This window comes from Zootoca vivipara, chromosome 3 (genome assembly GCF_963506605.1).
Source record: "Zootoca vivipara chromosome 3, rZooViv1.1, whole genome shotgun sequence".
Classification (NCBI taxonomy): Eukaryota; Metazoa; Chordata; class Lepidosauria; order Squamata; family Lacertidae; genus Zootoca; species Zootoca vivipara.
Genome location: NC_083278.1, coordinates 9,197,846 through 9,223,064, shown reverse-complemented (window position 1 = coordinate 9,223,064; position 25,219 = coordinate 9,197,846). Strand labels below are relative to the sequence as shown.

Here is a 25,219-nt window from a genome sequence, read left to right as displayed (position 1 = left end):
AGTCCGAAAACAGCTGGAGGCACAAGGTTGGGAAACACTGCCCTAACTCACTGAGCGTTGCCTCAGGCAGCAAGATCCACAGGGTCAGCAGATCCCAATGTCAGTCTTTCTTCTCTCCCCTCCACCCTTGTTCCTACTGTAGTTCTTCCCTAGCAGAGTGGGGGGACACCATTTTGGGGTCAACACCAGGTTCCAAAACGTCTTGGGCCAACCCTGGAAAGAACCATGAATTCACATGGATTGAATAATGGAGCAGAAAAGTTTCATGGATTCAGTCCTCTACACTGAAGAGCCCACAATATGGCTTACGTTTGCCATTACTTTGGGTACATGACATGAATTTCAGCCATTTTCTAGGCAGTTCACAAAGGCTGCAACCCTAGACACGCAATTACCTGGTAATAAGTTCCACCGAACTCAACAGGACTTATTCCCAAGTAGATTTATGCATAAGAGTACGCTGTAAATCAATAAGGCATGTGTTTCTTTCACTGCCCAGTACTTAATTTCTCTATTGATTTTTTTTAAGTATTTCTGGCAGGTGTGAAGGTTGTTTGGTAGCCGAAAGAATTTCAGCAGCACGGAAACTTTTCCTTATACCATAAAGCACTAATGAAGTCCCAGGCCGAAAGGAGAGGATTCTGGAACAAAAAGCTTGAAATGAAATTTATGAATAAAATGGACAGGAAGTGTCTTAATATTACCTTTGACGGCATTACCTTGCAACAGAATGCAGGCTAGCCTCTCAGACACGTAATGCCACAGGAAGTCACACAAGTACTGATGATATTTTGTAAGTGGGAGCTTATCAGTCGCTAATAACAGATCCTAAAGGGCACAGGTAGAAGGTCAAAAACATTCACAACCACTTTGACCCATGGCTTACATGCCACTACAGCAATCTACTCCCACCAATTGGTATTAGTGGGCACATTTGTTATTCATTCATTCATTCATTCATTCATTCATCTAAACCCATTTATTCAAAAGTTACAATACAGCTTTGTCCACTGCCATAATACCACAGAGGGATCACACCAATCTTCTATCCCTCATCACTGCCATGTTGGCTTGCCAAAGACCCTCGACAGGAACCCAACTACTGATCTGGTTTACTAGACGTTTTCAATCTATAATTCCCCCTCCGCTCTGCAATGATGACTGCATTAAAATATCCCGTTCTGTGCTCAGAGATGGACATGAGAAACAGTTCCTACCAAGGAGGACTGGCAGACAAAACAGATGTTCTAAGCAGAAATGGCAGAACTTACTGGAAGAATGGGAGAAGGAGAAGGAGAAGGAGATTCAATAAAGAATGGGGAGATTTTATAGACTATCTGAAAAATTATTGCAAACAACCTAATTCATCAGCAGGATTAATATGAATCGAGCAGTTTTCTCTCTGTGTGTGTGTGTGTTTGTGTGTGTGTTAATTGTGTTTACTCCTTAGACTTCCTGTGTGTGTGTGTGTGTGTGTGTGTGTGTAGTCTAAGGAGTAATCAATAAACAGAATTAATTAGGATATGCAGTAGTAAAGGTGAAAGTATAAGAAACCACTGAGAGGAGGGAAGTTGAATCAATTAGATGTATTTTAGTATATGTGTATTTGTGTGATTATTGTAAAACAAAAAATAAAATCTCTCTCTCTCTCTCTCTCTCTCTCTCACACACACACACACACACACTGTTCTTCTTCAATAAAAGAGGAAAAAAGAAACCAAATTGCATAGCTGCCAAGTTATCCCTTTTTTTCAGGGAAATTCCCTTATGCTGAATAGGCTTCCTCGTGAGAAAAGGGAAAACTTGGCAGCTATGAAATTGGAACATGTTCTACTATGCATGCCACATCACGATAAACTAAAGGAGTCCTATGGCAATTGAAAATCTTAGTGGATGCGAGACATTCTAAAGCTGAAGTGGTTCAGTACTTTGCTTCAAAAAGGATAAACCTGGAAATTGCATATATGACCTGCAACAGGATTTTGCCCTCTCTGAAATCTTTTCCAAGCAATGCATCTGTCTTCTCTGCGTTGGTACAGCATAGGTTATCATTCAGCGTTATGTTTCTGAAGGGCCTTGAATCCTTTCAGCAAGACATTTATTTTTATTTTTAAAACGAATCACCGTCTGATTACCATCGTCTCTGCTCCAGCATCTTGTTTCTTTGCCGTGAAAAATACCTGGCATCCTGGAAACCTCTACCTGAACAATGGAATGGGCTCACTCCTTTCTGCTTAGTCGCCCTGCAGCAGGTGGGGCTGTTTGGTCCATTTTAAGGCAGGTAAGTAGCCTTGCGCAGTTGCCCAGTAACCACAGGGCATCTTTAATTGTTTCTGAAATTACTAATTTAAGAACCACAGGGAGGGGAACCCGAGGAGGTCCCAATATACACTGTGAAGTGACACAAGATTCTATGCTTTATATGTATTTGTTTCTCTTTTGTCTCTGTTTTTTCTGTTTTTGTCTTTATTGTTTTCTATTGCTGTATTTTTTGGAAAATTTAATAAAACATTATATATATATAAAAAAATGAAATTACTAATTCTGACATCAAGGAGCACTGAGCAGTTGATCACACAGCACGGTGGCCGGATCTATGCCCACCCTTGTCTTATGAGGGAGACTATTACTGCCCCATTTCTTAAGGCTAATCTGTTCTGCCACATTCTCTCTCTCTCTCATATCCACACGGATACTCACCTGGACAGGGCCGCTCCCAGGACGAAGGCTGCATATTCCTTCACCAATGGCTCCGTGCTGTTCAGCCCATTAATCAAAAGCTGGAGGCCACCAATGGAAAGCAAATCTTTTGCATTGTCCACCTATAAAATATGTTGTTCCACATTCAAGCGCAACAATTTGTGCATTTACACGTGAGGGTGGGCGTTGATTTTTCTATTCAGAATTTACACACAAAGCACAATGAGCAAGTAGGTCACGATCAAAACACGTTCCATCCACTTAAAAAAAAGATTAAGGGCAAAACAAAAACCTCTTGCCTCGAATCGTATATAGTGGTACCTTGGTACTCAAACACCTTGGTTCCCGAACGCTGAAAGTAAGTGTTCCGGTTTTCGAATGTTTTTCGGAGGCCGAACATCCGATGCGGCTGTCAACTATTGTTTCTGAGGCTCCTGCGCCAATCAGAAGCTGTGTCTTGGTTTTCAAACATTTCGGAAGTCAAACGAACTTCCAGAACGGATTAGGTTTGGCGCTTTTGTTTTTGCTATTTATTTTGCATTTTTTGTTTTCGAGGCTTTTTCGGTTAATTAGTTTTTGTGACTAGGTGGAACCTAGTTCAGCTACTGATTGATTGTGTGACTGCGGAATTGGATAAAAGCCCCCCCCCCCAATCCAAACAATGACTATCATCAGCGTAGGTAAAAAAAAATAATAATTTAAATTTTTATCATCTAAAATACTGCCTTGTTTATATTATAGTACGGTACATTGATTGTTGCTTTCATTTTATGGATCAATGGTCTCGTTAGATAGTAGAATTCATGTTAAATTGCTGTTTTGGGGGTTGTTTTTAAAAGTCTGGAACAGATTAATCCGTTCTGCATTACTTTCAATGGGGAAAGCACGCCTTGGTTTTGGAACGCTTTGGTTTTGGAACGGACTTCTGGAATGCATTAAGTTTGAGAACCAAGGTACCACTGGCTACAGGAACATCACATTCGAATTCTGAAGATACAACAATACATGATACAAATCGACCCAGAGTGTTGCTTTGCAGAATAACTAACTCCTTTCATTTACTGAAAGGATCAATACCAAAAGGGTGGGAGATAATTTTTGCCCATTCCCCCTGCAACCCCCCGCACTTCTAAAGGGTCTCTCAACTAGAAGCTGTGGGGAAAGCCAGGGAGCAACAAAAAACCCCACCTCTACTCTACCATTCCTCCAGCAGAAGTTTCCTGTGAGCAGAATTCCACCCAAAGGAACTCTGGACCCAATCCTGTCACAACCATCAAATACCGAAGGAATCACTGAAAATCAAAACATGATTAGCTTACTGAAAGCTTCCCTAGACAATACTCTTACTGAAAGGAACGACGCTATCAAAGAAAGATGAAAAATTTATTTCTCTAGGAGACCATTGCTGGGAGCCTGAGGAGTTCTATGTCTCTTACCAATACAAAATGTTTATATTTTAATTTAACAGGCAGGGTTAGAGAGTCAGAAATACTCGGGGACTAGCAATAAGCATTTGTATTATTGACTAGAAACTCATCAACCAGTACAAATGAGGTGGAAAGAGGACTTGAGATATTGATCGTAAGATGACTGAGCCAACAATGTGACACGTTAACTAAGGCTGGGCATTTTAGCCATGACAAATTCTGGCAGGCCTGTCTAAGAAGAAGAAGGGGGGAGTTTTTCTCTCACAGTACAGGAGAGGCCATATATGAACCACTGTGTTCAGATTGCTCAGATTCAAGGAGGTTGCATTCCAGCTATATAAAGTGCAAAGGAACAGAACTAAAATGAGAGTTGGAATTGAGAATTTATCATGAGCCGAGAACTTGGTCAGTTCAGCACAGGAAAGGCCGACTGTAGGCTAGCAGTCTACAAAACCTACAAGAGGAATGAATGCGCAAGGGAAAGTTAAGCTAGGTTATGGCCTTGGCTAGGGTACAAGAATCAACAGAACCCTCTTTTGGTTTCCCTTTTCAAATTCCTCATATATAGTCTGCCTAAGGCACACCAGCGAAAATTCACTTTGCATTTAAGCTCTCAGGGAAATTCTTGCAGCAGCACCAACATTAACTCATACATGTTTACCTAGATTTAAGGCCCATAGATTTTAGTGTAATTTGCTTTTGACTAAGTGCGCTTAGGACTGCAGTCCTAAACGAACACTGTTCTGGAACACTTTCCTTTTGGGCAAACAAGGAACCCATGATTAATTTATAAAAGGACGGATGCCAAAGCTCAGAGCAACCCAATAGCTGTACCATGTAAGCCAAGAGCCTTTCCTCAAGCCTAGGAGAATCCAGTGGCAACGTCACTTTCCACATGACTTTATGCATCTCAGGTGATAAGCCCTGGCACTCAAAAACAAACAAATTACAACAATGAATTCTGGCACGCCCTGGCACAAATTAAAGACCCTTCATTGTTGCGTTCGAGGAAGACTTGGCAAATTCATTATATATGGAAGATTTGTTGCACGTGTGTCTGGACGCATCTAAAAATGCCACGTTCCAAATGTTTACAATCCACTTACACAATTTCACACACGACAGTGTTTACACCCAAATGCTTACAACTGTGTTCATCTGTCTAGGCAAAATGCCTTGTGTGAAGAAGCTGGGTGCCACAATTCTGCAACATCTGGTACTGCAAGAAACCTATTTTTACGATTCCACGTCCCCAGAATATCGCACACCAGCTGCCCATGTTTATTTTTTTAAAAAATCTCCTTACCTGATGAACGTAGTATTCGAGATCATAAAGTGCTGTTATTTTCTCCTCCAACGTCGAAGTGGAACTGTTGAATTTGTTGATTAATTTAAACATAATTTCAAAGTCCGTTTCTAGTTGCAGGTTGAGCTCTCTGAACTCCTCCTTAAGTTTTTCAATGGGACGGAACCGTCTCCTGACATCTTCCTGATGAGCCTTGGAATCGAGGGGAAAACAAACCGAAATAGCACACACCAAAATTAAAACACCGCCAAAGTTATTTATTTTCTTTGTGTTTAGGTATATATGAGTAACCTCTGTTAACTTGCCATGTATGATTTTATGCATGCTGAAGATGCAACTAGATATTCTAAACAAGATGGAAGGTGTGTGATTGGATCTTAAAGGTAAAGGTAAAGGGACCCCTGACCATTAGGTCCAGTCATGACCGACTCTGGGGTTGTGCGCTCATCTCGCATTATTGGCCGAGGGAGCCGGCGTACAGCTTCCAGGTCATGTGGCCAGCATGACAAAGCCGCTTCTGGCAAACCAGAGCAGCACATGGAAACGCTGTTTACCTTCCCACTGTAGTGGTTCCTATTTATCTACTTGCATTTTGACGTGCTTTCAAACTGCTAGGTTGGCAGGAGCTGGGACCAAGCAACGGGAGCTCACCCCGTCACAGGGATTCGAACCACCGACCTTCTGATTGGCAAGCCCTAGGCTCTGTGGTTTAACCCACAGCGCCACCTGGGTCCCGTGATTGGATCTTACGGTTGTTTAAAAGTTAAAAGCAGTTGTGGGGAGGCAGGTTGCATTAATTCTTCTGACCTCCCACTGCTTCCCATTACTCTCTCCAAAGCTGTGCTCAGACCCACTGGCCTACATCTTGCTCACAGGAGCTGAGCTGCGGTAATGCACAACTCTCGTCTTTTGAACTGCTCACATACGAGTACGCCGGGACTTAAATATTCATCAGCACCTGCAACAGGTGATAGTAAGCATATGAGTTAGTTTTAGGACAGGGGCCTCAAGAGAAGGAAAACGACTTTCTCCGAGTTCAAAGTCAAGCAGCTGCCAGAACGCAGTGAAAAGACAAGAAATGTGATTTGCAAACAGCAAGCAACACTCCTCATTATTTACTAATTACGTTTTCTTTAGATTCTATTTGCCGCTCTTACAAGATAGTTAATTAAAAATGCTTAACAGATTAGGTTACCCAACAGACATCAGAAAGGGAAATTAGGTGCTCTCCTGTGAAATCTCGTCACTCACACACAGCTCCTGGAAATCAAACCCGACAAGATTTCTTTTCCCTAAAAACCGGCAGGGACTACCTCCAAACTTTCACGCTCAAGGGACTGGAGACTATTCCCAATACATTTTTAACTGACAGTTTCCAACAATGTCCTCTTTAACCCTAAGCATTCAGGGAATAATTGAGCTTCGTATTAATGCGTATTAATGGGCCAAGGCGAAGGGGCTGCATTACAGCTTCCGAATTTTTGCTGATTTAAGAGCCTCTTCCTAAAATGAAAAAATATAAGGTTCAAGAGCCTCACTTCAAGAGAAAAAGGGGGAGGGGGAAACCTTCCATGAGCCTAAAATACCTTTCAATATCACAGCCAGGCCCCAGAGCATTGAAAAATGATAATGAATTCCTAAGGAACCTACTCTTAATTGGCAGCCTTGGGTCATATTGCTAATGTTTTGTAGCAAGGGAACTGAAGATTATCCATCATTCCCTAAGGCGGGGGGGGGGATTTTGGCATTCCCACACATTGCTGAACTAAAACGCCCGTCTTCCATAGCCATTGGCCATGCTGGCTGGAGCAGTTGCGAGTGAGGAGTCTCAACAACATGTGTAGTGGACTTTCAGGAAATGATACATAATGAATAGAAGAAGATGGTGAGGAAGAAGTCATCCCCCCCAAAAAAGCCTGAAGCATTTCTTTTGGGAATAATAGGCACAGGGGTCCCCCCAAAAAATTGGTTAAACTATTTAGGTTTGCTCCTACCGCAGCCAGAATTCTGTATGCACAGAAATGGAAGGACGTTCCAACAAAAGAGGGGTGGATTTTGAAATTATTGGACAATGTGGAGATGGCAAAAAGAAGAGACAAAAAAGAAGAAAAGAATGGAGACCCTTTTTTGGATTATCTGAGGAAAGTATTATAGTAAAATGAAATCGCGGGCAGGACTTGAAATATAAGCAAAGGAATGAGAATGATAAAGGAATGTAATGTAGGATATATGTTTTAGAGAAATATTACATTCATGGCAGTAGATTTGAATAGAAGCATCGTGGAAGTAAGGATGGGAAGTCAAAAACCTTAAGGGAATATTATATTGAAATTGAATTGGTTAAATTGTTTGAAAGCTAATTTTAAAAAAATGAAAAAAGGAGTCTCAACAACATCTGGAGAACAACAGGTTAACCACTTCTGCTCTAGGTTGTTAGCACCTCCCTCAGTTTATAGGCTGAACTGGAGGGCAGCCTATCAAAATGATGGGGGAAAACAGCACCTCTTGCCATGAAAATTGGAGTATTCCATCACTCAGGACTGGCAAATCATGGATAATTACTAGAATGGTTAGGATATTAGACCAAGTAAAACAATGTCATCATTGTCTCTCTTAAGAGCACTCTTATTATTTGCCTCAAGTACAGTGTTAGAAACTCATGATACACAAGCTAGGTGCCAAATGGCTCTTCAAACCAAGGTTACAGTAGCCAAAACGGAATGTCTAGTTTGTTAATTTAATTTAATTTATTGTATACCGCCCTATAACCGGAGGTCTCAGGGTGTTGCCGTTTTGGGGTAAGGAGGCTCTAAAGCAGGGGTCAGCAAACCTTTTTAGCAGGGGGCCGGTCCACTATCCCTCAGACCTTGTGGGGGGCCGGACTATATTTTTTTAAAAAAATATGAAGACATTCCTATGCCCCCACAAATAACCCAGAGATGCATTTTAAATAAAAGGACACATTCTACTCATGTAAAAACACCAGGCAGGCCCCACAAATAACCCAGAGATGCATTTTAAATAAAAGGACACATTCTACTCATGTAAAAACATGCTGATTCCCGGACCATCCACAGGCCAAATTTAGAAGGCGATTGGGCCGCATCCGGCCCCCGGGCCTGCTCTAAAATCTTATTTTTCAAATGATGGGACTGACCATGGTGGATTATCAGTTAAACATCTGCACCAGAGCCCCACCGGCACCTTGGAAAGGAAGCTGAAGCTTCGATGAGGGAAATGAAAAGCTCCTGTGAGAAAGCAGAGCATTTCCTGTTGCAGTCTGCAGGATGCTGCCCAAGTTTCTTTTCTCCCCCCCCCCCAAATCCTCTTTAATCTGTTCAGTTTTGTACACATTGCTTCCATCTGAAACACAGCTGGATACAGCTATAGGTTACCATCAAAGTGTTAAGCTCTCCTAATTGGCAGCTTACGCCATCGTAGAAATTACTGAATTGTAGAACAAAAAACCAAAATGTGCGCGAGAAAATCTGAGCAAGTGAAAGCGGTGTTTTGCAAGAGAACCACGAGAGAAGGGCGGAACGAACACGTACGCGTGAGCTATTCCTATAACCGTCAAGGACAAGGGAAGGAAGGAAAGATAAGACACAGTGGTACGTGAATGCCTCGCGCAATGAAAAACTCGCAGGACGAAAGCGTTTTGCGATCGTTTTGTTTACTCGCAAGACGAATTTTTCTATGGCCGTGCTTCGCAAGATTTTTTTTTAAAAAAATTCCGCAATACAAAACGACTCGCGGAACGAATTAATTTCGTCTCGCGAGGCACCGCTGTAGTTGCTGTGCCTCGTGATTAAATCAATATAAGCTAGGAGAAGAAAGCACTGTCGCCTATGGACAGTATATAAGTATATAAATGCTCCTGCTTCTTCAAATTTGGTGTGCCATCCCTCAACTACTTGCTGGCTGAGGTTGTGTTGCACTGACCTTGCAATGCCTACAGAAACATCCTGTTTTGAGTCTGGGTTTTAATGGCCATCCAGGCTGAAGCCACAGGGTACTGGGTTACTGAACCCCAATATTTAATGCATCTAAATGTGGAAGCCGGACTTGTTCATTAAAGTGAGAGGGACATTTGCTTCCCTCCACACCACACCTCGCTAGAAAAAAAGAAAGACAGCTGTAAAGCGAAAGCAGAAATTCTCAGGAGTCTGTGCTAGAAGCTTGCGTTTCCCATTTCTTGCCAGGCAGCATAGTTTGACAAATCTCGTACGAAATTTCAAGTGGAAGTTCCGTATCTGCTTTGAGTTGAGTTTGCCTCAGGGTATAGGCTTCCCTCATCTATTTCCCCCATTTTGAGTTAAGAACATAAGGGCTATGTTTTCAGTGCTATGTTTGCTATGTTTCAACGCCATGTCGCATTTTCTCGGATACTACCTTCTGAGCCAGGGTATCATCATCTGTCTTCATGCTTTTCTTCATTTTAGACAAAGCCTTCTTGAGTTCTTGCGTTGTAAATGAACTCGGGTCGATATCTATGTGCCCCAGCCTTGCAGAAAACAAAAACATGCACCACACAGATGAACAACTGATCCGCAGTGAGGAAGAAACAAATATTTGATGCGCAACCAAAATCCTGGCCCTGTTTATAACTTTATTTAGCACAGGACAGACAGCCAATGTTGGATCTTGCATTCATTTACTACTGGGTTTTTTTATAAATAAATAAATAATAATAATAGCTGGGATTTGGCAATCCAAGTACATACCGTAAATTGATAACACACTAAAACATTTCTAAGTTCTAATTGTATCTCCCTAAAGCTCTTGTCTGGGAACAAATAAAATAGGTTAGTCACCTCCCCAAGGCAAAAGCCAGATGTTCACAATCATGGAAGTCTTAATATTAAACTCTGACATAAACAAGCTCATTTTAAAATGTAACAGATAAACAATTGGGGGGGGGGAGATATAAACCTACAAAATATATATATATAAAAATGAAGAAGAATGTTTCTTTCTTCTGTAATGTTTCATTCCGGGTTGTTTTATTGGATGTTTTCGTGTAGATTGAGAATCCCCCCCTTTAAAAATATAAATTGGTATAGAAATTAAATGAAAAATAATAATGATTTTTTTAAAAAAAGAAAAGAAAAGAAAGAGGGAGCCACAAGTACAAGGGGCAGGCTGCTATCCCTACCCCTGATGCTTCTAAGCCAGGCACCCCCAAACTGCATCCCTCCAGATGTTTTGACCTACAACTCCCATGAGCCCTAGCTAACAGGACCAGTGGTCAGGGATGATGGGAATTGTAGTCCAAAACATCTGGAGGGCTGAAGTTTGGGGATGCCTCTAAGCCTTGCCCCCATGTCTAAGCAAGCAGCAGGCAATCTGAAATCCTGCCTGCACAGAATTCCAAACCACAGACATCGGGTCCCCTGCTCAGACACCCATACCCCACACAGGGATGCCAGGGGTGGGGGTGGGGGTACCATATGACTGCCATGGTAAGGCCACCAACCTTGCTATCGCTTCCTCTCCTTGTAAGTTACATTGGGAAGGGATGTCCCGTAATTTTCCGTGTATAAGACAAGGTTGTTTTATTTTAAAAGCATGTTAAAATATCGGGGGTCACCTTAAACACGGATAGCGGAGAGGCGGGAAGGGCAATTGGTGGCTGCCGTGAGCAGGAGACTGTCAGCGGCTTTTTTTGCGGGTGATTGGTGGGTGTGGCAAATGGCAAAGTCCGTTGGCTATTGGCAATTGGGCGGGGGCTTGGCGCTTGCTTTCGGCGAGCCTGCAGAGGTGATTGTTGGCTTTGTCGATGTGTGTGCGATAGTCTGTGGCGGTCCAGCGGGTGAGCGGTTTTCGGAAACCCCCCCCAAAAAAGCTCAACAATTCTGGGCAATTCCCCCCCCCCCATTTTCTCAATTTTGAGTCTGTGTTATACACAGAAATATACGATAGTTCAGTGGCAGAGAAGCCATTCTGCAAGCAGCAGGAACCAGGTCCAATCCCCAGCGACTGGGAAAAGGCCCCTGCTCTGTCTGGGACCCCGGAGAGCTGCTGCAACAAGGAGGGCTGATATTGCTGAACTACACATGTGCCCTGATACATTGCTAATTTCAGAACGGTAAAGGCAATTTCCCTCGAAAAACAGCTTCTCAAATAAAGGATAGCACTTCCCCCTATTCAGGTCCCAACCCAAAGATATATCAATCTAGAAGGCGTATGCAAAAATTCTCAATGCATCTAGAAATAAAGAAGCACGGGGCAGGAGAGAAGCCTGTTTGTCATCCTAGATTATCACAAGCAAACCTGACTTCCCTCGTGGTAATTCTACGATTAAGACTAAGGCGACACACGAACACCACCATCTGGCTTGTTTGTAATATCAATGTGAGCCCAAGCTCTTCTGTAATAAATTTCCCTTTGTCAGATGTATAGATGCACATATCTCATTTTTCCCTTGGAGGAAGGGGAGAGATCGCTTCAAACAGCGAGGCCTGCTGACAGTCAACAGTTTCTGCTGAAGCTTAGAAAGAACAAGATTTAAAAGGGTGAGTTTTCAAGTGTTTCAGAGGAAAGGGCTGAGCGCTGATGAATTGCTAATTCCATCTTCAGATTTCCCCCTGCAGTTCTTGAAATCTCTCTCTTCAGCCAGTTGTTCTATGAAGGTGACAATGTTGATTCTTCTCTACTCATCAGACCCGCGATATTTGCTGAGCCTGGATGCCACCACAGCCCCCACCTGCTTATGAGGACTGCCAACCCAACCCAACAAAGGACAGGTGTTCTCAACATCCTGTAGCAAACTCCACAGTATTGACCATAGCTGTCAACCCTCCCGTTTTTTGCAGGAAACTCCCTTATTTCAATCCGTTTCCCGCTGCTATCCCGGATTGTTAGATATCCCGTAAATTTCCCGGATTTGAAGCAACTTCTCTCCTTCCCTGCTGACCAGGGAGGCTCCACTCGCCGCGCCCCCCCCCCCAGCGAGCGAGCACCCAGCCGCCGTCCAGTAAAACGCCTCGCTCGGTGGCTGGCTGTTCGCTCACTTGCCGAGTGCTGCTGGAAATCGCCTCTGCGCATGCCCGGGCATGCACAGAACCAATTTCTGGTGCCGCTCTGCCCATGTCTGGGCACCGGAAATCGCTTCTGCGCATGTCCAGACATGCACAGAAGCGATTTCCAGTGCCCAGACATGGGCAGCCCGGTACCGGAAGTCGCTTCTGCGCATGTCTGGACATGCACAGAACCTATTTCTGGTGCCGCGCCGCTGGGTGAGGCTGCTGATCCCTTATTTTCCAATCCAGAAGTTGACCGCTATGGTATTGACTTGCTTTCCCAGTTCATGTCCTAATGCTACAGTTTCTTAACAAATTGTACTAGATTTTCGATCTATTGGTCCAGCTTGCAAGGAGACGATTTGATTTCCCGCAATTCAAAAATTGCATTTGATACTACATCAACTCCTGGCGAACCTCCCCCTCCTATCACATGGGGCGGCATCCGAGTGCTATCCCTCCACCGATGGAATGTATCCACCAATAGAATGGAGAGGGGGACCATTTTCGGTGGTTCTTCTTCCACTCTCATCAAAAGTTGCTTCCAAGGGTGGATGGATACTCTGCAGTGAACTGCAGGAGAGAGCACAGGAGGAGAGGAAGAGTTGCCCAAAATTGGGCCCTTATCCATGTTGATATATTGCCAAGATAAACTTGAAACCGGCCTTGAAGCCCATCCTTGAGACACACCTAAACTATCTGCTTAGCAGATGCAGTCGAGCGTGTTGGTCAGTGTGGCTGCCAGAACATGTGAAAGTCTTCACGTGAACCTGTCTCTCTGACTGGATAGCTGAAGGCAGCAGAGATCTGTACAGTGGTACCTTGGTTTTTTTCCAGGGAGTCTTCTCTTCTCATGAGGAGGCCAAAGTATTGGAGCCTCAGCTTCACGATCTGTCCTTCCAGTGAGCACGCAGGACTGATTTCCTTAAGAATGGATAGGTTTGATCTTCTTGCAGTCCATGGGTCTTGGGAAAGATGGAGGGTAGGCAGTGGAAGACAGGAGTGCCTGGTGTGCTATGGTCCATGGGGTCACACGACTAAACGACTAAACAACAACAACAACCTTGGTTTACAAACTTAATCCAATCCGGAAGTCCGTTCTTAAACCAAAGCGTTCTTAAACCAAGGTGTGCTTTCCCATAGCAGCAGGGGACTCAATTTACACACACAACAGGAAGCAGAACATGTTCTGCTTCCAAGGCAAAGTTCACAAACCAAAACACCTACTTCCGGGTTTGCAGCGTTCTTAATCCAAGTTGTTCATAAACTAAGCTGTTCTTAAACCAAGGTGTTGTTGTTTAGTCGTTTACTCGTGTCTGATTCTTCGTGACCCCATGGACCAGAGGACGCCAGGCACTCCTGACTTCCACTGCCTCCCGCAGCTTGGTCAAACTCATGTTGGTAGCTTCGAGAACACTGTCCAACCATCTCGTCCTCTGTCACCCCCTTCTCTTTCCCAACATCAGGGTCTTTTCCAGGGAGTCTTCTCTTCTCATGAGGTGGCCAAAGTATTGGAGCCTCAGCTTCAGGATCTGTCCTTCCAGTGAGCACTCAGGGCTGATTTCCTTCAGAATGGATAGGTTTGATCTTCTTGCAGTCCATGGGACTCTCAAGAGTCTCCTCCAGCACCGTAATTCAAAAGCATCAATTCTTCGGCGATCAGCCTTCTTTATGGTCCAGCCCTCAAGGTACCACAGTACAAAGGTATCACAGTACATAGTTTTCTTATTTTATACATAGACCAGTAGCATTGTGCAACTTGTAATGGGAATGATAAATACTTTAGAGAAGAACTGGACGGGTGAGATGGTTACTCCTGTCATGGGATTTCACCAAGAGAGGGTAGACTGCTGCTGCTGCTGTTGTGAAGATGCAGGAAGACTTTCTGAGTAACTTTGCTGAGATGGGGGGAAAGGAACTCAAAGAGTTGGAGCTCGCACACCACTGACAGAATGGAAGAATGGAGCAGCTCTAGGAGGCATCAGGGAACTGTGAAAACTGAGGTTGGAGGCCCCACAAACCACATGTGTCACAGGTTGCCCACCTGACTCTATGGAAATCCCAAACTGTCTAACATTTCCCCTCAAAGAATGGCAGAGAAAACAGAGGTTCATCTGCTTTCTGCTTAGAAAAACAGAGTTGTCTGAAGGTACCGTACCCTTTACTTTTTTGAGGGTCTTTCATGTCATTTTTCTTATTTTCGTTATCTGGAAGCTTGGCCAATTTTTCTCCTGTCTGAAGATTTAATTGCACATGTAAACCGGCAGGAATAGCCTGACCTGCAAATAAATAAATAAATAAATAAATAAATAAATAAATAAATAAATAATATACAGTATATATATATATAGATATAGATATAGATATAGATATATAGATATAGATATATATAGATATATAGATAGATATATATATAGATATATAGATATATATAGATATATAGATATATGCATGCATTTCTTCCCCTCAGTGTTTCATTTCAAGACCAACATTTTATATCAAAATTATACAGCAAAAGGCAGCGAATTAGAAATCATGAAACATGACTGAAGTCAAAGTCAGTGAAACATGGGGTCACCCAGAATCTACATAATTCAAGAGGGTTCTGAAAGTTTCTCTGTGTGTGAGGGAAACAAGCAGAAGGTTACTAATGTTTGGGTTATTCCTTCAAAGAAGCTGAGTACAGCTGGTTTAAACGGCTTCTGTTATCTCTTTCTGTCCAGGTCACGTTGACTGCAATAGTGAGGCCAGAAGGAGCAAGGGTTTCACTTTTTTCTGTATATAGTGTTAAGATCTAAACTTATTATAAGTTTGTAAGTTTAAGTTAAGTCTGCTGCAACTGGATTTCTTATGGACAGTGCCAAATCCTGAATGTACTGGATATGTGACCATTAGGCTCATTTGTCTTCAGCAGCAGTAAAGCTCTGCTGGATGAAATACCTCTGGTCTATTTTGGGGGGAACTCTACAACATGTTCAAGTTGCTACTCTGCTGACTATCTACTGGAATCTACTCTGGATCAATACTGAGTAGAATTTCAATGACACCCTCTCCTTTGAGCCTTTTTTTAAAAAAGGGGTGGGGGAGACTTCTTAAATGGTCAATCCAGTTTTATTGCTAAGCAACTAGACCCAGGCAGGTCTGATAAGTACCTGCTTTGTTATGTAAGCTTGGGACTGTGTGCTGCCATAGGAACTAATTAGCTGGAGAACCTTCTGGAAAGTGAGGCGAGGGAGGCATGTGCTTGTATGTGGGTCTGAAAAAAGAGACACAGAGGCCTGACTTGCTCTCTGTGCAGAATCCAAAGGGATGGTTTTGGTGGTCCTGTTAGAAACCTAATGCGGGAGCAGGATCTTTTGAGAGAGATAACGCTGCAGGTCTTCCATCTTATGTCCGGCCTATGTATGCATGTAAATAAACTTTATTTCACAGAAGGCAATATCTGCCTCCAGTGACATGTAAGGCAAAGGACCCCTGGATGGTTAAGTCCAGTCAAAGGCGACTATGGGGTTGCGGCACTCAGCTGGCTTCAGGCTGAGGGAGCTGGCGTTTGTCTACAAACAGCTTTCCGGGTCATGTGGCCAGCAGGACTAAACCGCTTCTGGTGCAACAGGATGCCATGACAGAAACCAGAGTGCACGGAAACGCCGTTTACCTTCCTGCCACAGCAGTACCTATTTATCTACTTGCACTTTCACTGCTAGGTTGGCAGGAGCTGGGACAGAGCAACGGGAGATCACCCTGTCACGGGGATTTGAACCACCGACCTTCCGATCAGCAAGCCCAAGAGGTGCAGTGGTTTAGACCACAGCGCCACCCACATCCCTCCAGTGACCTGTATTCCAAATTAATCTAACCCAAGAAATGCACCAATTCCCTGAAGGCTCTCCCTGAAGGCTCTCTCACTGTTAGTTAACAGTGCCCTTCTGAATATTCACTAAATTACTTCATATTTAGTTTAGTAGTTTCCCTCTGTTGCTGGGCTGTTTTAAGTAGATATATGTGGCTAAATTTATATGCATTTATGCTGTTGATTTTGGTGATGATCCAAAACAGGCTATTAGATAGGTCTCCTGACAGAATTGGGATTAAACTGAAAAATTATTGGCATTTTTGGTACAGGATGTAGTAGATTGGAGTCTCTGCCTGTTTCAATGCAGTTTCTCTTGAGTATCACAAATTACATTAAAAAAACAAACACTTTGCTAACTTTAAATTACCTGGCCGGACAGTTTGCCATTGATTCGTCGGGTAGAATACTTCCAAGTCTTCGGAATCAAAATCGTTTTCCTCTACCGCCGCCTCTTGACTGTCCTCTTCCTTCGAATCACCAACTTTTTCTGTGAGAGCAAATTCCTTCGGAAGTAAGATACAGCTGTCTTAGGACTGTATAGAGGTTCATTCGTTGGTTTTTAAAAAATCCAAACTTTTATACCAGCTAGAATGCCTTTTAAGCACTCAGTCAAATAGCTGATTAAATATTTGCATTGAAAACAGAGGATTCCCCCCCCCCCCGGCTAGACAGACAGAGAGTTAAAACTACAAAAGAATACAAATGGGTAAACCCACCTTGCCGACACAAATTAATTGTGATTACTGGTAGTTAACTTTCCCTGTACTTTTTCAATATTCTATTAATTAAAGATACTCACTGCAACTCTGTCGCTTAAGCACGAAGGGAAATTCGTTACAAATAGCAGCAAAACTACCAAACTGAGCTTAACCACACTGGATCGTGGAACGCTGATGCTGCGAGACATTGCAACCTGAAATTAAGACAGTAGATGAAGTAAGATTCCTCACCATTTCACCTTGTGACCTTCATGGCATTGTACAATTTTACAAGCCAGCAATACTCCGAAGAATGTAAGAATGCCACTAAGCAGTAAAGACTACCCCCTCCAAAGTTTACATCCTAAGCCTCTATTCCCAATCACATTTACACATAACCGAATCACACGGAAATTAAAGCTAAAAAACCGTGCATTTAAAGAAATGATTGAGTTTACAATATACACATAGGGCATAACCTACGTTGACCCTGGGCAGACACATAATAATAATAATACGTGGGAGAGTTGAAGAGGCTTCTTTTCCGGAATGCCTTTTCTGTCTGGGTGATAAAAGCATAGATGGTCTCCCCACCCACGCACCGACTTTGATGGTATAATGATTGTGCTCTATAACTAGCTGCTATTTACTGCTCTCCCATGCTTTCAGAGTGCATGGAGACAGCAGTAGAGAAGCTACAAATTACAGCCCACCGGAATGATTTCAGCTATTATCACTGGCAGGGCAGGTCTGCGGGACCAGACCGCGGAAGCAAACAACAGCGTGGTCAAAACCCAAACAGGTGAACCTTGCCTAGAAAGGAAACTTGCACTGGAATTTGGCAAGAGGCATGGTTTCAATCATATTTGTGACTCTTAACAACCAGGTTTCATGTGCCCCTTCAGGCCCATTCCCACACAGCCTTCTTTTAAAGGGGCTGTCATCCAGCATCCTAGCACAATTCCTTTCATTCTCCATACCTGTGCCTCCACCCACTCCCCCAACAAAATTAGAGCGCTTGCCACCACTTCCTTCTCTGTCCCGCATCTTTTGGTTTTGCTTTTTCCCAGATCTCTTCCCCCTCTTCCTCCTTCCAAGTGTCAAGTCTCTTTCTGCTTCCTCCCCCCCCCCATTTTTCTTTATCCTCTCTCCTTAGGTATTTCTTTCTCCATTATGTGTATTTCAGGAACACAAAAGCCATATTGAGAAACACGATTTACGAGCCGCCTGGCAACTAGGCGTTCTGATTTGGCAACTGCAACCCTGCTTTAAGGAGCCATTTGGCAAGTAGCTTATGTATCTGAGTTTTTAACACTGGCCAAGCCCGGAGATCTTATACCTGGAATGGTAAGCACTGTACACTTCTAGAATTTGCAGATCCAGGAAACTATGTGCCCTGCTCATCCCACGGTTGGAATATTTGAGGACCAAGTTGTAACACTTAGTTGTAACACTACGTTGGTGCTGGAGGAGACTCTTGAGAGTCCCATGGACTGCAAGAAGATCAAACCTATCCATTGTGAAGGAGATCAGCCCTGAGTGCTCACTGGAAGGACAGATCGTGAAGCTGAGGCTCCAATACTTTGGCCACTTCGTGAGAAGGGCACAAGGAGAAGGGGATGACAGAGGACGAGATGGTTGGACAGTGTTCTCGAAGCTACGAACATGAGTTTGACCAAACTGCGGGAGGCAATGGAAGACAGGAGTGCCTGGCGTGCTCTGGTCCATGGGGTCACGAAGAGTCGGACACGACTAAACGACTAAACAACAACAAAAACAACAAGTTGTAACACCACTGCCCCCCTACTCCTGTGCCTCTGCTACCAGAGGTGGAAGATGTCAGAGGCATCAATAGCAGCCCAGTAAGAAGGGAGACCCAGGTGGCGCTGTGGGTTAAACCACTGAGCCTAGGGCTTGCCGATCAGAAGGTCAGCAGTTCGAATCCCTGTGATGGGGTGAGCTCCCATTGTTCAGTCCCAGCTCCTGCCAACCTAGCAGTTCGAAAGCACGTCAAAATGCAATTAGATAAATAGGAACCGCTACAGCGGGAAGGTAAACGGTGTTTCCATGTGCTGCTCTGATTTGCCAGAAGCTGCTTTGTCATGCTGGCCACATGACCTGGAAGCTGTACGCCGGCTCCCTCGGCCAATAATGCGAGATGAGCACGCAACCCCAAAGTCGGACACAACTGGACCTAATGGTCAGGGGTCCCTTTACCCTTTACTTTAAGAAGGGAGAGGATAACAGAGCTTCTTTATGGCCTCGCTTGCACAAATGTCTTATAAGGTAGGCTGGTTGTGACCCAAGCGATCCATTGATGCTGCCCCCACACCTATTAACCCCAATGACCCCCAAGTGGGATAAATTTGGGGAGGCCACGCTATTCCTTTGAACCAATGCACCCTGCTCTTCTCGGCCAAATCCGTCTTGATTGATCAGGATCAACAGGACTAGCATTCGGCTACCTTCCTCACCTAGGCGTTCTGCACAGGCTGCTTGGTCGCTGCTCCTGCCAACCTAGCAGTTCGAAAGCACGTCAAAGTGCAAGTAGATAAATAGGTACTTTCCGGCGGGAAGATAAACGGCGTTTCTGTGCACTGCTCTGGTTTCCCCAGAAGCGGCTTAGTCATGCTGGCCACTTGACCCGGAAAAACTGTCTGCGAACAAACGCCGGCTCCCTCGGCCAGTAAAGCGAGATGAGCACCGCAGCCCCAGAGTCGTTCGCAACTGGACTTAACTCTCAGGGGTCCTTTACCTTTACCTTTTTAAAGTGGTATAGAAATGAAATAAATAATAACAACAACAATCATCGCCATCACCTCCAAATAAAACATATATATATATATATATATATATATATATATATATATACCTCTCTCCTCTGTGACTTTATATTCAGGAGTTCCTCATTAGAGCAGCACTGTAGAAAGGTTTCGCTGAGACTAGGAAAAAATTTGAAAACCACCATTTCAGGAGATACAGAAAACTTGTATTTCCACATTGAATCGTAATTCCCACCACCAATACAACACTAGATAAAATTATTGCCCAAACCCACAAATGAACTAGACCAAACATAAGTACCTACAAGAACTTTGTCCCATTTCTACAGCAGCTGCAATTTCAACACTTTCCCCAAATCATATCCTAAGCCCAAAAGTCTGTGATATGTTCTATTTTTCAACTACCATGCTTCTGTGCAGACTGCAGCCTAAGGTAGCGTTTTTAACATAGATTGGTAGACTTAGTAACAACTATTGGCTTTTCAAATGTATAGAAAACGCAAGTTAAATATGACTTCACTTAAAAGGTAAAGGGGGCCCCTGACCATTAGGTCCAGTCGTGACCAACTCTGGGGTTGCGGCGCTCATCTCGCGTTATTGGCCGAGGGAGCCAAGCATACAGCTTCCGGGTCATATGGCCAGGATGACAAAGCCACTTCTGGTGAACCAGAGCAGCACACGGAAACACCGTTTACCTTCCCTATTTATCTACTTGCACTTTGATGTGCTTTCGAACTGCTAGGTTGGCAGGAGCTGGGACAGAGCAACAGGAGCTCACCCCGTTGCAGAGATTCAAACTGCCGATCTTCTGATCAGCAAGCCCTAGGCTCTGTGGTTTAACCCACAGCGCCACCTGCGTCCCCTATGACTTCACTTAGTCCTCCTTAATTAATGCTGCTGTTAATGTTTTAAAAGAGATTATTTACTAAATGATTCCAACGTTTCTGGAAAGAGTCCCAGTTTTCAACTAACTACAAGACACAGGGCATCCTGTACGCAAAGGGGTGGGGAAAGAGAAAATGGTCCCCAAATGCATTTTTTTTATGCTCCCTTAGAAAAACCATAACACTTCTGGGAATGCTAAGTAGCTTACTAACAACCGAGGGAGAAATATAAAGGGCTATAAACAAGGGAATGAAAACCAAACGAACGGGAAAAGCACACTGGAAGGGATATTAACCAAATGATTTTTAAGTAAGTGCCACGGCAGTAAGGAAAGTGGGTGGCATAATAGCATCAGGCTGGCATGACACTATAATTGTGGCATCATAAACGTATTCTGTTCCAAACGAAGTGGATGTTTGCCTATGCAAATACTGCCCAAGTTCGCTTTTCGGAGCTGTGTCGAAAGGCACCTCAACCTGTTCCTGGTGTGGATGTTCCCACACTGCCGCTCCTTCCCAGGCCAGCACTGACCCTTCCAGATCTGGGGCAATGGGGGCACCGGAAGGAGCTCCAGCTTGGAGTTCTCCTACATGGCCTGGGGTTTGTGGTGTTACCTTTGTGGCATGGCAAGGAAAGCTTCCTTGCGGCAGCTCCGAGACCATAAAGGGGACTTAAGAGCAGTGTTAGAAACTCAGATTTTGGCGCAAGACAACTCTAAAATCTTATTTTTCAAGTGATTGGACTGACTGTGATTGATTATCAGTTAAACATCTGGCTAGTTCAGACGACAACCTTGAGCTAGGTTAAGAGCTTTGAGAACATAAAGAAGAAAAGTCATTTCTTCCACATATTGATTGGCCTATTCCTCCCTCTTTTTCTTAATGGTGACATGGACCATTCATAGCGTAAGAATATTCTTCACAACTGTGAGCAGGGCAGTGGGGTGGGATAAGCGAAGACAAGCGACAACAATTAAGTACCGGTATAACATTGTTGACTGCTTTTGCTCAGGCTGCACAGAAATGGCACTTAGGTTCCTGAAATTCATTCTGATTGTGCAGATAAAATATAAGTGATAGAATTCTACAGGATAGAGTATTAGTGTTTGAAAACGCTCAGATCCAAGGATCCCCAGGCATGCACCTTCAGATGCTGGAGAGCGTCAGGCCCCACCCTGACACCCGGGCATCTTCAATTGGTCGCAAGTGGCCAGTAGCCAGGTGCCAAATGCGCCTGGCTAATTCAAACACTGTTTCAAGAGGGCTTGAATCACTGCACCCCTCAAGATGGCCTGAGGAGGAGATGGGTAAGGGTAGATAACTTTTTTCACTTTCCTTTCTGGGTAATCTTCTGAAGGCCACATGCTTATGGGTGAGCTGGGCTACAAGCCAAACACATAAGTTTTACTTTTGTAGAGTAGGTTAGATTCTAGAGACAGAATCACACACTGCTCTGTATCCGTCCAAACAAGTACTGTATTATCAGAATTCAAGGACACATTCCAGACAGGCTGTTTTGAGGACCAGATGGAGAGAGGAGGACTACCTTCACAAGGAGGTCGGTGTCCGTCTGTCCCCCCGCTGGACTAGGAGCACCCACACAAGAGCACCCACTAATTTCTAGGTCAGCCTTCCCCCAACCTGGTGTCCTCTAGATGTCGTTGGATTGCAACTCCCATCATCCTTGACCCCCAGCCATGCTGGGTGGAGTTCATGGAAGTTCTAGTCTAAAACATCTGGAGAGCTACCCAAGCAAAACTTTTCCACTTGCCTCCATTAACGGCCTCCAACTTGAGGCAACTAATATAAGATCATTTATTCTGCTAGGCCTTGTGAATCCTGTACGCTGCTCTTTTGCAGACAGAATCTAAATGTTGATATTTATGCTGCTACCATTTTGGTATTCTGCGTTTTGCATCTATGATGCCATATTAAACAACCTATAGCCTTTTAAACTGTGTACGCAGGGTTATTATTTTCGTTTCTTACTATGTTATGTATCATTGTGCTTTTATACTGTAAACCACCACTTGATCCTTGGATGAAGGGCAGTATAGGAATTCAATTAATAATAATAATTGTGTGGTGTTTTTTGAAATTCTGTTGTAAGTTACTCTGTATTTCTATACTGTATCATTAAAAAGCAATGTGTTTCAAAAATTAGTGACATGCCAAAACAGGACCACATGTTCACAAGGATGCTAATGGACTGGGCAGGGGCAGAAGAAGAAAATTAAATTACTGTACGGCGGAAACTTTAATAACCATAGCAATGTACACACACACAAACATCAAGGACCACGTGCCTGTTAATTCTAGATGCAGGAATCATGAAATAAAGGGACGAAAATACACTGTGAGTCTGCAAGTTAAGAAAAATACAAGCAACCACAAGCAAGTTACATAAAAATTAGAGAAAGCATGCCTCTAGTTACTTTCAAGTTAAGAACAGTTACTTTCAAGTTAAGGACGGACCTCCGGAATGAATTAAGTTCATAACTAGAGGTACCACTGTACTGTAAAGTTCATGTCACTATTTCACACACAAAAAAGTTGCTTTTTTGGTAATTAACCTAAGTGTGGATGTTATTTTTAATTGATCTGCAAGTTGCTCTCTGAATTTTTTCTGGCTAAAGTATGTGGTATAGATGTATAAATGCTACTAAAAAAATAAATAAATTCCAGACTAATTGAATAGTATCTTCTCAGTCCACATGCCATGTTGTGCTTTTAAAAGTACTGGACCACCATTCGACCAGTCAAACACCCAACCAATCAGTGTTATGGACCTGCTACAATCACCATGCAGAAAATAAAGAGAATGGGCTCCTTTTAAAAAGGACAAGCAAGCTAGGCAAAACCCTTACTTATCCACCACCTACTTCCCCCCCCCCCTTCCTTCCCAATAGAGATGCTGCAGAGGGGAACAGGCACAAGGGTGCTTCTACGCCAGCCACCCAATTATCTCCTTATTACCATCAAATCCCCAAGAGAATCTGTTGAAAGGAAGGAAGGAAGGGACCCAAGGGTCATCTAGCCCAACCCCCTGAAATACAGGAAACCTTTTGCCAGTAGACCTGAAGGAGCATCTCCACCCCTGTCATTCAACCCGGACACTGAGGTCCAACGCCGAGGGAAGAGAAGCGAGGTTACAGAGAACCAGGCAGAGAGCCTTCTTGGTAGTGGCGCCCGCCCTGTGGAACGCCCTCCCACCAGATGTCAAAAAAAAACCACAACTATCTGACGTTTAGAAGACATCTGAAGGCAGCCCTGTTTAGGGAAGTTTTTAATGACTGATGTTTTAATGTATTTTTAATTTTTGGGGGGAAGCCACCCAGAGTGGCTGGGGAGGCCCGGCCAGATGGGCAGGGTATAAATAATTATTTATTTATTATTATTATTATTATTATTATTATTATGCCCAACATGGGGCACGAACCCACGACAATCCTGAGATCTCATGCTCTACCCACTGAACTATTTCATCAGCTTTATATGCCTTCGTGTAACTTGTGCTTGATCTTAAAAGGGCAACGGGGCTCATAGTAATAATATTGAAAACTTCGTCGTTATAATGGAAGTGGAAACAAGACCTGAATCTTAGGAGAAGGGTTCACCCACATACCCCGACCTCGAAATGCTGCCTTTCTAAGCAGGCAGAGGGACTCTCGAAAAGGTCCCTCCATAACCGGAGCGCCCTTAGTCTAGCCCCTGCCGCCCAGCCCTGCAGCAGACTGCGAGCTCCTACCTGCAGTCCAGGTTGGGAACAAGACCTCACTGAGGACTAGAATGTTGCGCAATGCGTCTGGCTCAGTCCCGGGGAGAGATGCTGCGATGCACGAGCGCCCAGCAGCCTGCTTGCAAGAGGGGACAGCCGGCGGAGTTCCAAGATCAACCGCTTCCCCTGATCCGCGAGTACTCGGTAAAAGTTAAAGCAACACGCTCCGCCAATCAGGAGCGGCCGCGTCACCCACCTTCCTCTCGCCTTCGTCGCGAAGGGGGCGGGCGGGCGAGTGGATGGCTCCGCCCATTGAGCAAAATCAACGCCCCCTCGGTAGGGGCTGACACAGATATAAGAAATAAGTAGAGAGGATCGTGCCGTGTTTCCTCGAACTGTTGTGGGACTACAGCGCCATCATCCTTAGCAGGGCTGGAAGTCTTTTCCTCCAGCCCTGTGTTCGCTGTTACTTTAATCCTAAGTAGTACCGCGAACATTGTCAACTCACTCCGTAAATATTGTGCAATGCTCTCCTTAGGGAGGCTTGCCTGGTGCCTCCATTACATACCTTTAGGTGCCAGGCAAAAAATTCCATTTCAAAAAATAATAATCTCAGGGTCCATTGGGCAAAAAAATTCCTGCATTGCAGGGGGTTGGACTAGACTAGATGAAACCTGTGGTCCCTCACAACTCTACAATTCTTTCTCCGATTTTCCCAACCCTATTTTTGTACTTTTATATAATAAACCGGCTTGTAATCATCAGATGATGTGTGGTATAGAATTTTAATTATTCATACACTAATTTAATTATTTCTAACAATTAAAC

The 25,219-nt window shown here is 43.9% G+C and overlaps 1 protein-coding gene across 2 annotated transcripts in view; it reads right to left on the bottom strand.

The window, feature by feature from the left end:
* Window positions 1-24,629, bottom strand: part of SIL1 (SIL1 nucleotide exchange factor) — a 46,705-nt gene extending 22,076 nt beyond the window's left edge. Inside the window, exons 1-8 of one of the 2 annotated variants that reach the window (XM_035110174.2) lie at window positions 24,422-24,629; window positions 19,879-19,948; window positions 17,108-17,221; window positions 16,676-16,811; window positions 14,614-14,734; window positions 9,826-9,937; window positions 5,434-5,625; window positions 2,701-2,822 (exon numbers count right to left, since the gene is read on the bottom strand). In XM_035110174.2, the coding sequence (XP_034966065.1) occupies window positions 2,701-2,822; window positions 5,434-5,625; window positions 9,826-9,937; window positions 14,614-14,734; window positions 16,676-16,811; window positions 17,108-17,215 (791 nt within the window). In that variant the 5' untranslated portion in view covers window positions 17,216-17,221; window positions 19,879-19,948; window positions 24,422-24,629. The remainder of the gene's footprint in view (window positions 1-2,700; window positions 2,823-5,433; window positions 5,626-9,825; window positions 9,938-14,613; window positions 14,735-16,675; window positions 16,812-17,107; window positions 17,222-19,878; window positions 19,949-24,421) is intronic. The other variant, XM_035110172.2, reaches the window with a different exon arrangement.
* Between the last annotated feature and the right edge of the window lie 590 nt (window positions 24,630-25,219).